General features: G+C 47.2%; 1 protein-coding gene across 1 annotated transcript in view; it reads left to right on the top strand.

Annotated features, from left to right (window-relative positions):
• Positions 1 to 13,546, top strand: part of NOTCH2 (notch 2) — a gene marked incomplete at its 5' end in the record, with an annotated part of 128,595 nt that overhangs the window by 105,462 nt on the left and 9,587 nt on the right. The window contains 3 exons of the mRNA XM_025192633.1: positions 8,815 to 9,116; positions 10,705 to 10,852; positions 11,385 to 11,482. Coding sequence (XP_025048418.1) covers positions 8,815 to 9,116; positions 10,705 to 10,852; positions 11,385 to 11,482 — 548 coding nt within the window. The remainder of the gene's footprint in view (positions 1 to 8,814; positions 9,117 to 10,704; positions 10,853 to 11,384; positions 11,483 to 13,546) is intronic.

Here is a 13,546-nt window from a genome sequence, read left to right as displayed (position 1 = left end):
AGACTGCTATCCTATAGTTTAAGAAACCAGACCTGGGAGGTGGGCTTATGGTCTGTACCACATAGAGTATGGTGAAATTTAATGGGAGGGAACATACTGTGTCCAAATTGTGTGATGCATTGTTGGAGAAGGAATTGAATAAAAGTAGTTTAGGGCAAGGTGTCTAGTAAGGGCATCTTAATGGTCAAAGGAGGTGGCCAGGGCATGGCCGTGGCAGAGATTCAGGGTGAATTGCCATATTGGAAATGACCAATAGCTCAGCTACTGTCAATAGCCTTATTAATTGAACAGTCAGCACCTGAGGTTGCAAGAACCAGTTGAGTAGTGTTGTAGATGTGGGCACACACAGATGCATGTTACATAGACTAGGAAGGAAAGAGAGAAGGTCTCTTGACCATTATACTATCTTTTTCTGTAGCTATTGGTTTTCTTAATTAGACCATATGCTGGTTGTCAGAGCATGAGGAAGTTTTTTCTTAAACTCAGTCTACTAACCAGCTAAATGTATTTGTGGTGTCCTGCCTTCCTTTACTATAAATAGATACAGGGCCATGTCATCTGATAAAAGATCTGGTGGTCATTCTGTACCCCACTGAGGGTACTTTGTTCCTTGAGATAAACAACTAGCTATGAGGGGTTTTTTTCTTGACTACAGCAGCTGAAAATGTGACTCTCGTGCTGTAATATTGTGGGGTTAATATCTGATCTCATTCCAGGTCTAGTTCTCTATCTGTTGCAATGTAGGGGGTTCATCATTTTTAGTGATCAGATTTCCTTCCTAATGTTGTCTAACATACAGTTTGCTTTCTGACCCCTGTCATAATTACTAAATATGAAGTGATGAGGAAACAGCTCTTCTTTGTGGGCATTAAGAGTTTACACCATCAGTTTCCTAGCTTTAGTTCAAACTAAGTTTCTAACCCTTCGGGAATGACACCTTCTGACGTGAATCTACTTCTACTTTCTCGATGCATCTTTGTGGCTGCGCAAAGTTTTACCAAGCAGCTGCAGGATGAAAATAAAACCAGGACATTCTTATTGCAGCTGTTCACAGAAGACAACTGTAGAACTCTTTAATTCTGTCATGTGCAGGCTGCTGTTGTTCAAATGTCTTCTTGCAACTGCAAAGGCAGGTAGTGAAGTTAGTCACAGGGGAAGAAAACACTGACTAAGTGAGGAGGAGAGGTAGAGTAGTGGAGAAGTAACTATATTTGTAGACTGGTGATAGGCTAATAGAAGTCTTTCCTTGTGTAGCAGACAAGAGGCTCTTGAGAGGATGAAAACAGGTTAAGGGGAAGGGGTTGGAGCATCAGATTTCAGATGTTTCTTGGCCACCAGTTGGAGTTACCTTGTAAAGACCAATGACTGCCCTAGTTAGATTTATCACCTTCCCCAAACCCATCCCTGGATGGGGAGGGGACAAGAGGGCAGGGCTTCTCACAAAGATGTTGCCCAATGACTTTGTATGTAGGGTTTTTACATCCTAATATTCTGTAGTCCCCATTTAAAAGCAAAGTTTTTTTCCCTCTAGGTAGTACTTGCCCTGTGAGTCTCTGCAGCCTGGCTTTTTGCTCTAACAACTCTTTGGTCCCAGCTCCAGCAGGGAGCCCTAGGCTGTATGGTCTCTCTCAAGTGAAGCTTCTACAAAGTGCTGTTTTGTTCTTTGTGTTGTACATGAAGTGAGTCACAGGAGGGGAATGGCATTCTTTGCAGTGGAGCTATTGTGAGCTCATAACCAATGTAATATGTCATTATTGGCACCTTTGGTAATGCCACCTGTCATTAAGTTAGCTTAATCCTCATTATGATAAGACCCTCTCTTTGGTTGCTTAACTTTTAATTCTTTGGGCAGGAATTTTGCATGCCTGGTATCTGCCTCTGGCCAAACTCTTTGGAGTTTCAGTTAAAATAGTCCAGTCTTTTCAAACAGCGAGATTAAGGAAAAATACATTGTTTTGCTCTTCTTTTTTTTTTTTTTTAAAGTATCCTGATTGCTGTTTTCTTGAGAGAGCATTTGTGCTTCTGTGCTTGGAGACTTGGTGAGAGAAAGGGGCACCGCGCTGTGGGATGTGCCTTCTTGCTATTCCCATAAAAACTAGGGCAAATATAGCCTAGTTGTAAGACTCTGCCAATAGCAGTCCATCCATACATGCTCAATAGAGCTTTGTTAGAGCCTAGAAGTTCAAATTTCCAAGTATTATATATGTGCACTCACAGTCTGAGCATACCCCATCCAGCAGAGATGCAAGGGATGATCAAGTTTTTCCGTTCCACTGCTGCTTCTCTGGCCACGGTGGAGTTAGTGACCAGAGGTAAGAAAATCAGGAGTCTCCTTTGTTCTCAGTACTCCCTCTGTTGTATACCAGGGCAGTATACAAGACAAAGCAGCCTGTCTAGAAGGTAGAGGACTAAAGAACAGTGCACAGATTAGCACAGGCTCAGACACTGGGCAGAAGGTTTTATAGACACCAGAGCACAGCACTTGGCATTGAACCCACAACTCCTCAATCTCAAAATTGTCTGCTATCCAGCAAATCCTGTGAAACCCACTGGCAAAAGATGTCTTAACCTCTGTGGACCAATCACTAAACGGGGCTAACAACTTACTGTTGCTACCCGAAACACTGTTAGCTCAAATGTTGTGGTTTTAAAGGCCCCAGTCCTTGCCAGTGATCTTGGTAAAGGGTTGGTATGGTTCTCCACTGTGAGAACTTTGTTTTATGTATTTTGAAAACTTTAGAAAGTATATTAAAAGAAAGTGAAGGCAGGAACATGAAGCACTCAAAGCTAGGAAATGCCAGGATTTTGTCCTTTCTACCTTAATCTAGTACCCCCTCTCCTCTTTTTTATGCCCACAAAAACTAGTATGCAATCACTGAAGCCTCTGATTACATACCATTTTTTGCACAAGACACTTTTGCCTTGGCACACAGGATGGCAAGTGCCCTGGGGGAGAAATCGGGTTGGGTGGTGAAGAAAGTTGTTTTCTGAGGACTCTAGATATAGCACAGGTATACCCACTCGTTCTAGAGGCTAAAAAGCAAGCAGTGCATAAGGCAAGTGAACGCGGTGTCATGGTTAGCTTAACTGAATGCTGCCCAGGAGACAGGGCTGTCCTGGGGGGGAGAATCGGGGCAACTGCCCCAGGTCCTGTTCTTCAACATCAGGGTGCCAGGTGCAACTTTGTATGCACCCATTAGAAAAGAACTGGCTGCAAATGGCGGAGCCACTGCAGCACGCGGTGTCCGCACCACAATTTAAAAGCCAGCTATCTATCCAGCTGAGCGGTGCTGGGCTGATGACATCAGCCACTGGTGCCACCATGAGAAAAATAAAAGGTACTCATTAAGCATGCCAGTAACTGTGACAAAGAAACTGAGGCAGGCTTGGAACACCATGACAGGGAGAGGCGCCCAGGCTGTGAGAGGCCAGCCGACCGGGAGCTTGGAAGACTTCAGTTCACCGGCTGGAGGGACAAGCTAGTGTCCGCTCCCTGGATTTAACTCCTGGAACACCGAGGGAGTGCTTGAGGGTCCAAGAGGGACACTGGACCCAGGGGAACCAACGCCAGCTGCATCCGGAACATAAGTACTTATAAGTGGAGCCACCTATTCCCATCACATGTCAAGAAAGTTTTGGCAAGCTTTTCGAGGGGAGGGCCTGCTCTCACTTGGGGGGGACCCAGAACAGAAAGATCGCCACAGCCCGCCCTGAGCTTGCCCCCACCCCCTTGGAAGAGCCTGGCCCCAGCCCACAGTGGCACCCTAACCTGCCCTGTGCAGTTCTGGGGGCATTTGCCCCCTGTGCCTCCCAGGGTGCATGTTACAGCAAGAGCCGCTGGGGGCTGTCCTGCCCCCTGCCCCCCCCCTTCCACTCCCTCCCCACTGTCAGTTTAAGTAAGGCAAAAGGACCAGTCTGGTCCTGTTGTTATATACAGGGCTACGGCCCTGTCAGTAACATACAATGGCTAGTACTAGCAGGGATAGTGACAAATGGAGAAAATAAAGCTCAGGTCAGAAAAAAAAGAGAGAAGAAATGGTTAAGGCACTGAAAGATTCGCTGGAAAATGTTATGTTTTCTAAAAGTTTCAAAGTTTCATAGTTGGTAGGGTTGGAAGGGACCTGAGCAGGTCATCAAGTCTGACCCCCTGCCATGGGTAAGAAAAAATGCTGGGGTCAAACAACCCCGGCAAGGTGATTGTCTAGCCTCCTTTTGAAGACCCCCAGGGTAGGAGCGAGCACCACTTCCCTTGGAAGTTGGTTCCAGATTCTACCCGCCCTGCTTGTGAAGTAGTGCCTCCTGATGTCTAGCCTGAATCTACTCTCAGTCAACTTATGGCCATTATTCCTTGTTACTCTTGGTAGTGTTCAGGGGAACAGGGACTCTCCCACTGCCTGCTGGTCCCCCTTGGCCAGTTTGTAGATGGCCACCAGATCTCCTCAGCCTTCTTTTGTGGAGGCTGAACAGGTTCAGGTCCCATAGCCTTAACCTCATAGGGCCTGCCCTGCTGCTTCCTGATCATGTGAGTGGCCCTCCTTTGGACCCTCTCAATGCTGTCCACATCCTTCCTAAAATGCGGTGCCCAAAACGACGCAGTACTCCAACTGCGTCCTGACCAATGTCACATAGAGGTGGAGGATCACCTCCCTGTTTGTGATGCATCTGTGGATGCATGACAAGGTGTGGTTAGCCTTACTGACCATGTCCCCACATTGGCGGCCCATGTTTATCTTGGAATCAGTAGCGACTCCAAGATCCTTTTCTGCCTCTGTGCTGATGAGAAGGGAGTTCCCCAGCCTGTAGGCATGCTGCTGGTTCTTCTTCCCTAGGTGCAATACCTTGCACTTGTCAGTATTGAAACCCATCCTATTCTCATCCACCCACCCCTGTAACCTGTCTAGATCTAGTTGCAGCCTGTTCCTCTCTTCTAGCATGCCCACTTCTCCCCACATCTTAGTGTCATTTTCGAATTTGAACAAGGTGCTTTTCACCCCCTCGTCCAAGTCGCTGATGAAGATGTTGAACAGTGCGGGCCCCAGGACCGAGTCCTGGGGAACCCCACTGCCCACATCCTTCCAGGTTGAATAAGACCCATCCACCACCACTCGCTGGGTGCGGCCCTCCAGCCAATTTGCAACCCATCTGACTGTGTAGGCATGGAGGAAAATGCTAAACTAATGGACTCCAGCAATTTGTATCCAGGCTGAGGAAGAGGACAATAGTGCAAAATGTGCACAGGCTATTTACATAGAAAAATCTGACAACACTATTTCCCCTGAAGAATATGTATGATCCAGAAAATTGGCCATATTTACTCAACAACGAGACGGTAGACATTTTAGTGGAGAGAAGGCCTGAGAAAATAACTGGTAATAACTATGTTTTTCCAAAGAATGATGACAATCAACACTTTTCAGAAGACATATACACATGGAGTCTGCCAAATGGAGAAAGGGTTGAAAGAAATTGGCTGGTATACTGGAAGAAAGCTGATGCAGCTTTTTGCTTCTGCTGCAAATTGCATGGCTCAAAAATGGCACGCAAATTGGTAAAGGGAGGCTGCAATGCCTGGACACATCTCAATGACAGATTGCGATCTCACGAATTATCCAATGAGCATATTGTAAACTCGACAAAATGGATTCAAATAAAGAGAAGATTGTCTGCAATAAAGAGGATAGATGAGTACGCACTATGAGAAATATACAAGGAGAAGAAACATTGGCATTCAGTGTTGACACATGTTATAGCAGTTGTGCAGTACCTAGCTGAGCATAATTTAGCATTTCGTGCAAGGCTTTATAAACATAACAATGGTAACTTCCTGGGATTAATTGAGATGATAGCTAAATTCGATCGTATGATGCAAGAACATGTCTGATGCATTAAAAACAAAGAAATCCATGACCATTAGCTTGGGCCTCGTATTCAAAATGAGCTGATCTTGATGATGGCATTGCAGGTGAAGAAAAAAATTCTTGAACAAGTGAAGACTGCAAAATACTTTGCAGTTATTCTTGACTGTACCCTTGATCTGAGTCACCAAGAGCAGATGTCCCTGGTGCTTTGTTATGTTGATGTGACTTCTGAAGAAGTGAAGGAAATGGAGAATTTTATTGACTTTCTTCTGGTTCAAGACAAAAGTGGACAAGGACTGTCAGATTCTCTCATAGCTCTGCTGGATGGATGTGGTCTCTATATTAGTGATTGTAGGGGTCAGGTATATGAAGGGCCAGAAACAAGGCATACAGGCGCACATCCTTCAACTCAACTGCCGAGCCTTTTTCACTCCATGTAGCTGCCACAACTTAAATCTGGTATTGGGAGATATGGTGAAATGTAGTTCAAAAGCCGTGACATTTTTTTGAGCTGTACAGCAAATTTACAATATTTTTGCAGCTTCAACTAACAGATTGCAAATATTGAGAGAGTGCGCTCCCTCTCTAACACCAAAGCTGTTGTCAGACACTAGGTGGGAGTGTTGAGTAGAGAGTTTAAAAGCAATTCGCTACCAGACAAGTGGTATCAGGAACGCCTAGCTTCAAGTTGCTGAAGAATACGACCACTCAAAAGTTAAAAGTGAGACTGAATCCCTGGCCAACTACGAATTTTTGAAAATTTTGAATTTCTGTTTGCAATGGTTATGTGGTATGACATCATGTTTACTGTAGACACTGTTAGTAAAACAGTTCAATCCAGGGAAATGCAGCTTGATGTGGCTTTTGCACACAAATTGACTTCTTGCAAAAATACAGGAACACTGGATTTGCCTCAGCCAAGGACACAGCAACAGAAATAGCATCTGAAATGGGTGTTGAACCTAAATTCAGAGAACGATGTGTGAAATGAAAGAGAGGTAAGGAGGAGCTGGAGAATTCGCCCAAGAAAGTGTTTGAAACCAGTTACTTTCTGGTCATTGTGGATTAGGCTCTTGTGTCACTGATCACACGATTTGAACAAATGCAAGGATATGCTGACAATTTTGGTTTTCTGTATGATGTAAAGAAACTCGGTGAAGTTGACAGAAGATGACATGAGAAAGCGGTGCATGGATTTGGGCACTGCATTGTCTGATGGAGAATCTCATTGTATCAATGGTGCGGACCTTTTCTTAGAGCTTTGGGTGCTACAAGAATTCATCCCTGAAGGAACAAGTAGTGCACTTCAAGCCCTTCAGTTTCTTAAATCATTTGGTGGTACTTTCCCAAACACAGCAATTGCATACAGGACTTTTCTGACAATCCCAGTCACAGTGGCTTCAGGGGAGTGAGGTTTTTCCAAATTAAAAATGATTAAGAACTACCTAAGGGCAGCTGTGTCTCAAGAGAGGTTGTGTGGATTTGCCATTCTGTCCATTGTGAAGGAAGTAGCATCAAACCTGGATTACCACGATCTGATAGCAGAGTTTGCTGCAAGGAAGTCCAGAAAGGTGAATTTCAGAATGTAGGCAGCGTGACACTGATCGTGATAGGTTAGTTTTTTGGTTTTCTTAATTATGCCTCTACCCATGTCCTGCCTTTGTGGGGATCCCATGGACCCTGTGTGGTGTTAAGGGGGCCCCACACAGGCTGACTTGCCCTGGGCCCCGCACCCCCCTAGGGACGGCTCTGCTAGGAGAACTGGATTCGGTCTTCTGCTTCTGCAGAGCTATTGTGTGATGTTTGGCAGGTTACTTAGAGCAAAGCTTTTGCAGGGCTCCACTAATGGTGGCTTTTCTGGGAATATAGCTTGATAGATTTGCAGAGGGGATGCACACTTATGAAGTCTCATGGGAACTGGGTCTGAAGCATTGAAAGTATATAGGATGAGTAAGCACCCTGAAATTCAGATGCTGGGTATCTCAAATTGAGCCCTGAAAAGTTAGTGGACATTTTGAGCTTTAAATTGTACCTTGCTTAGGCTCCTGTGTGTGAAACACAGGTAAAAGCTCCTCATGTCAGGGATGGTGTGAAGTGATATCAACCTGGTGTTTGCAAAGCACCTACACTGTGATGTGAGAGCACCAGGGAGGAATTCATAACTTTGTATATTCAACAGAGGACTTATATTAATGTGTGAGGAAAACAACCTGGGACCACAAATAGAATACACTGGATAAAAAGCAATATTGCATAATTATTCAATTCTGTTGCACTGGTCCTTTCATAGAGTACTGTCCATCCTGTACCCTAAATGAGGCAAGTCTTTTGTGGGAAAATAGTATACAAGCTTGTAATTGGAGACTTCATCAGAAATAGTTATACACAAGAGAGCAAACTGAAGTTGCACAGGTAACAAGACTTCAGGCATTTCTTACCTTCTGAGTGATTGACTTTTCAACCTTAATGCTCTTTTTATATAGTTTTTTGACACCAAGAGTCTTGCCTGTTTTTTTTTTTCCTTTGCGTTATGAATACTGCCTTCTAGTTAGCTGCCATTGGTAACATTTCTTTGCTTATTACTTTTCTCTCCATGTCTTACCAGACATTTTAGTGCATGTTTACACTTTTCTAAGGTTCCATATGATTTTGCAGCTTGTATCTCTCTCTTCTAGAGTTAACCAATTCCAGATAAATAAGATCTATCAAAACATTTTTAAAGTTTTATGTGAGAACAGTTAGTACTCCCTGAGGGAGTTGTGCTAGGTATAAAGTCTCCACCTTTGAAGAAGATGAGGTCACCAGTTCTGTTTTGTTTGATTGTTAGATAAGAAAAGTGTTTGACATGGCTGGAAGAAAGTGCAGATTCCCTGCTGGCCCCATATCAGGGCCCAGCAGGAGCTTCCTGTCTTCTGCTGCTATGGAGGTGTTGCCATTACAATTTCCTTTGTTACAGATGGGTGCACCCCACTCATGTTGGCATCTCTGCGTGTGGGCAGCTCTGACATTAGTGACGAAGATGAAGATGGGGAGGATTCCTCAGCAAATATAATAACAGACCTGATCTATCAAGGGGCTAACTTGCAAGCTCAAACAGACCGTACTGGGGAGATGGCACTGCACTTAGCAGCCCGCTATTCAAGAGCAGATGCAGCAAAACGCTTGTTGGATGCTGGTGCTGATGCTAACGCCCGAGACAACATGGGGAGGACTCCTCTTCATGCAGCTGTGGCAGCTGATGCACAGGGTGTCTTCCAGGTAAAGTGTTTAGGGGCTGTCTTTAGGGCACTCAGTGGAATAGGGGTACACTTGACTATGTTCTTTGCTGTCAAGCTAAATGGGTGAAGTTCTGGTTTCCTCAGATGTTAGTAGTTCAAATGAGTCGGCATCTGCACCAATGATGTGTGCCGATATGTTCAATCTTGCCTTTTTTGTCAGTGCTGCAGTAGTAGCAGCCCCAAAGCTGTCTGGTAGGGCTCTGTGAAGCTTTGGTAGTTGATTCAATTCAGAGGAAGTTCGGCCTGATTCAGGGACCAAATCTCCGAATCTGAATTGAGTTGGGAGACTCAGTAAAAGCTCCAAATTGATTTGAAGCATCCTAATTGATTTGGAAGAGATTCGGCCGATTCGGGAGCAGGGGCTCTGCCATGCTGCTGCTTGCCCAGCTGGGGCTGGGGGGGCAGGATTTGGGTGTGGCTCACTCCAGGCAGAGGGGGTAAAGCCCCCACTCCTAGTGCTGCCATGCCCACATCCTGCACCCCCCTGCGCCAACTGGCAGGCGGTGGCAGGGAAGAATCCTGCTCCCAGCGCTGATGCAGGCGCAGCAGTGCTGGGAGCGGGGGCTATGCCCTACTGCCACCTGGAGCGAGCCGTGCCTGCATCGTGCTCCCTCCCAGTGCTGGCTGGGCAAGCGGCAGCAGGGCATAGCCTCTGTGGCTCCCCCTGCCATGGCAGAGGCAGACACAGCCAGAGGAGCCGTAGGAGAAGCCCCCATGGCTGCCCTGCCCGGCCCCATCCCCTGTCTGGCCCAGCCTCCCGGCACTTTAAAATAAACAAAAAGCATTACACTCACCAGCTGTAGCAGCAGGGATTGGGGCCTCTGAAGGTCCGTGGCAGAGCTTCCCCACGCAACACGGGGCACTGGGGGGCAGCAGGGATCACCCCCCAACCTGGCATCCGCACAGCAGCTGCTTCATGGTGCAGGTGCAGCATGGCTCGGCAGGGTGCTCCATGCTGTCTGGGAGCTGGAGCGGCTCCACGTGTCAGCCGGAGCCCGGCTCAGCTCAGCCCCAGTGGCCCCAGCTCCCAGACAGTGCGCAGCGCCCTGCCGAGCCACACTGCACCCGCCTGATGCGACAGCTGCTGCATGGGTGCCAAGTTTGGGGGGAGGTCAATCCCCACTGCCCCGCACTGTGCAGGGGGGCTCTGCCACGAGCACCCAGAGCCCCAGTTGCTGCTGCTGCAGCCGGTGAGTGTGGGGCTTCCCCTTCACTGTTTCTGATGTAGTTAACCAGAGTGCAGTTAGTTACAAAGAAGATGACAGAGCTGAAAGATGCTACACATTTAAGCAACTTATGCACTTAACTAGCATGCAGGTACTAACCAAAGTTTATTACAGTGTAAACTATGGGCAGTAAATAGTGGCATTGTGCTGTGCAGTTAAGTGAATTATACATTTATCTGATAAGCATGTAAGTGGTGTGCATTGTAATGCTTTGTGTATTCCAGGTCCTTTTATTTCATCACTGATGTTGCTCCTTTAATTTAAATGTTGTGTAAACTTCTTTCTGATTCTCAGTCTTTCTCCATATGACAATTGACAGATCGCTCTTCTCTTGTCCCTCAGATCTTGATCCGGAACAGAGTGACAGACCTGGATGCTCGCATGAATGATGGAACAACTCCGTTAATTCTGGCAGCTCGTTTGGCTGTGGAGGGAATGGTGGCTGAGCTGATCAACTGCCAGGCAGATGTCAATGCAGTGGATGACCACGGTACTCTGGCGCAGGGAATGCTGGGCCATGGCAAACTGGGGCTTTCCTATTTCCAACATTTCTCATGGTATAGGATGGGAACAAAGAATTAACACCTGGGATGTAGCGCACACTGTTCTTAGCATTGTAGCTAGCTCAGTGAACACAGGTGTTGGTTCTTTGTGCTGGTGATTGGTTGCCCCACACTGAAGAATGCCTGGTAGTGTTGCTCCCAAGAGCAGAGGCCATCAAGCTCTGAGGCTTTTTTGATTGCACTATGATGAGAGAGAGTATTGCACTGAGGCTTTAAGCAGGGTGCCATATGAGACCGTATATCATGGATGGGACTCTCCAAGCTTGTTGGGAACCAGGGTCATTGCAGCTGGTCATGCTGATGTACATCGCATCCTACACATTGCAGAGAGAGCCATACTGGGAGGAGTGGTGTAGGTCTCAGGACTTGGGGCTGTTCCTTGGGGGTGTTGTATTATGCATCCCACTGCTTTGAGATATTATTTAGTCTGTTGCATGAAGCTACTGAATTTCTCCATAGGTAAATCTGCTCTTCATTGGGCTGCAGCTGTTAACAATGTGGAGGCAACGTTAGTGTTGTTGAAAAATGGAGCCAACCGAGACATGCAGGACAACAAGGTACAGTGCGTGTATGTCCTTAGCAGGACTGCCTGGGCCGCCTGTCAGTCACCTTCTCTTCTGACCCCCACCCCCAATCCGTGCTTTGCCGTTGTGCAGTGTTCTGCCTTGCTATTGAGAGCTGGTTTGGCCAAAACTTTTCAAAACCCAGACACCTAATGCTAGGCTTCTAAACCCAGAGCTGGGTGACTTAACTCTTCAAAAGTGAAATGACCTCACTTTTCAAAAATGCCTTCTACCCAGCATCTCCTCTTGAGCTCAGGGAGTTCTTCTTGCTCCTTCTCACCGTGGCATGGCTTGTATGTACCCATGGGCTGCCCTCACAGTTGTGTACCCTGCCAGCTATAAGAGTCTGTCTGGGGAGTCCATGCTAACTGTAGTCAGGAACTTCATCAACCGTGTAGGGCAGCAGTGCTCAACCTCTTGGCCCTGTGGACCAGATGAGTGAGTGATGCTAGTTCACAGACTGGATCAAGCCTCACACACCAGGGTAGGTCCCTGGGGGGCTAGCATCACCCTCTCCCACTGCCAGGCTCTGAGTCTGAGCCCTGAGGGCCTGGTCCTGTGCCTCCCCCTGGGCTTGGGCCCCAGGTACCTCTGGGATTGGGCCCTGGGGGCCTGACACCCCACCCCCTCCCAATCCTATGTGCTGGGATTGAGTCCTGGGCACTACCTCCTCCCAACTCCCCACGTCAGGATTGGGCCTTGCACCACCCTTGCCCAGCCCTGCATGCACAGATCTTGCATATGGGGAACCACCACTCTCCCACCACCAAATTTCCAGCCCCATGGGGAGCCCTGCAGGTTGGATGGCAGGATGCAGTAGGCTGAATTTGGCCTGTGGGCCGGGGGTTGAGTACCCCTGGTGTAGGGAAGTCAATGCCACTCTGCTTTCAGTGTGAAATGAGAAAGTGTTGCACTGTTCTGGTGCTCCACATAGCACAGGCCCACTGGTGTTTTAGTGTCAGTCAGCTGGCATGTGTTCAGCAGTAAACTGCCCATCCGAGTGACCTTCAGAGGCAAGACCTGACTTTCATGCACCTCTTGCTGCCTCTGTCCTTCTGGCTCTCTTCATTCTCTAGATGTTAACTTATTTTCTTCACGTTAGTTTTGTTCCTTTATTTGAGTTGCAGTTTATGTTGCACTTTGCTTACTACATTTTTGAAGGGTGCCGACACTGCATATGCCATGGTAAATTAACTTCACTACAGAGTACAACTGGAGCGGATATGATGAGGACAGCCCCACAACATAGTAAATCACCCAGATCCAGGGCAAAAATATTTCTTGAAAAACATATGGTAACTTTACTAAGTGGAGTAATTTACTGCATGGAACTTGTGTGTCTGCTCCTCTAGTCCAGTTCATCTAAGGACAACCCTTTGCTCAGTTCAGAATGGTTTCCCTGCCACCTAGTGGCCCATTACTATAAAAGCCTACTGCAGGCAGCCAGCTTGGGAGGCATAGTCCTGTGTGTACTCCTTACTGGGCATGTCTGCACGAGATGTTTACTGCACGGTTGGCTAATTAGCTGCACAGTAGATGTCTCAGCATCTATGTGTGTGCCGTTATCAGGATGCACGAAACTAATAAACTCTGCAGCAGGGTAGTACTTGTAAATATTTGTAAATACAAGTACTACCCTGCTGCATTTTTTTCATGTACAGCAGCACACATGTAGACACTGCCTCAGCTGGCTAGGGCACAAGGGTGCTTCAGTGCAGGGCTAGGGGGTGCTTGCCAGCTAGCCCTGCACTAGAGCACCCTTGTGTCCAAGCCAGTCCCTTCACCACACACTGAGCCCAGTCAAAGCAGCCCCAGGCTGGCTGACCTCCCCCGGGCCCCTGCCATTCGGAGCTGCTCCAACCCAGCTCAGTGTGTTGCAGTCTGGGTGCACATGCAGATGTGCACCCAGCAGCAATCACTCTGGAGCTTATTTCTGCACATTAATGGGCACATTTAAATGTGCCCACTGAAGAATAAACTTATAGATTCATAGATGTTAGGGTCGGTAGGGACCTCAATAGATCATCGAGTCCGACCCCCTGCATAGGCAGGAAAGAG

Source organism: Alligator sinensis, unplaced genomic scaffold (genome assembly GCF_000455745.1).
Source record: "Alligator sinensis unplaced genomic scaffold, ASM45574v1 scaffold647_1, whole genome shotgun sequence".
In the NCBI taxonomy this organism is placed as follows: Eukaryota; Metazoa; Chordata; order Crocodylia; family Alligatoridae; genus Alligator; species Alligator sinensis.
Note: the sequence above shows the minus strand (reverse complement) of the source record. Positions and strands in the feature narration are given on the sequence as shown.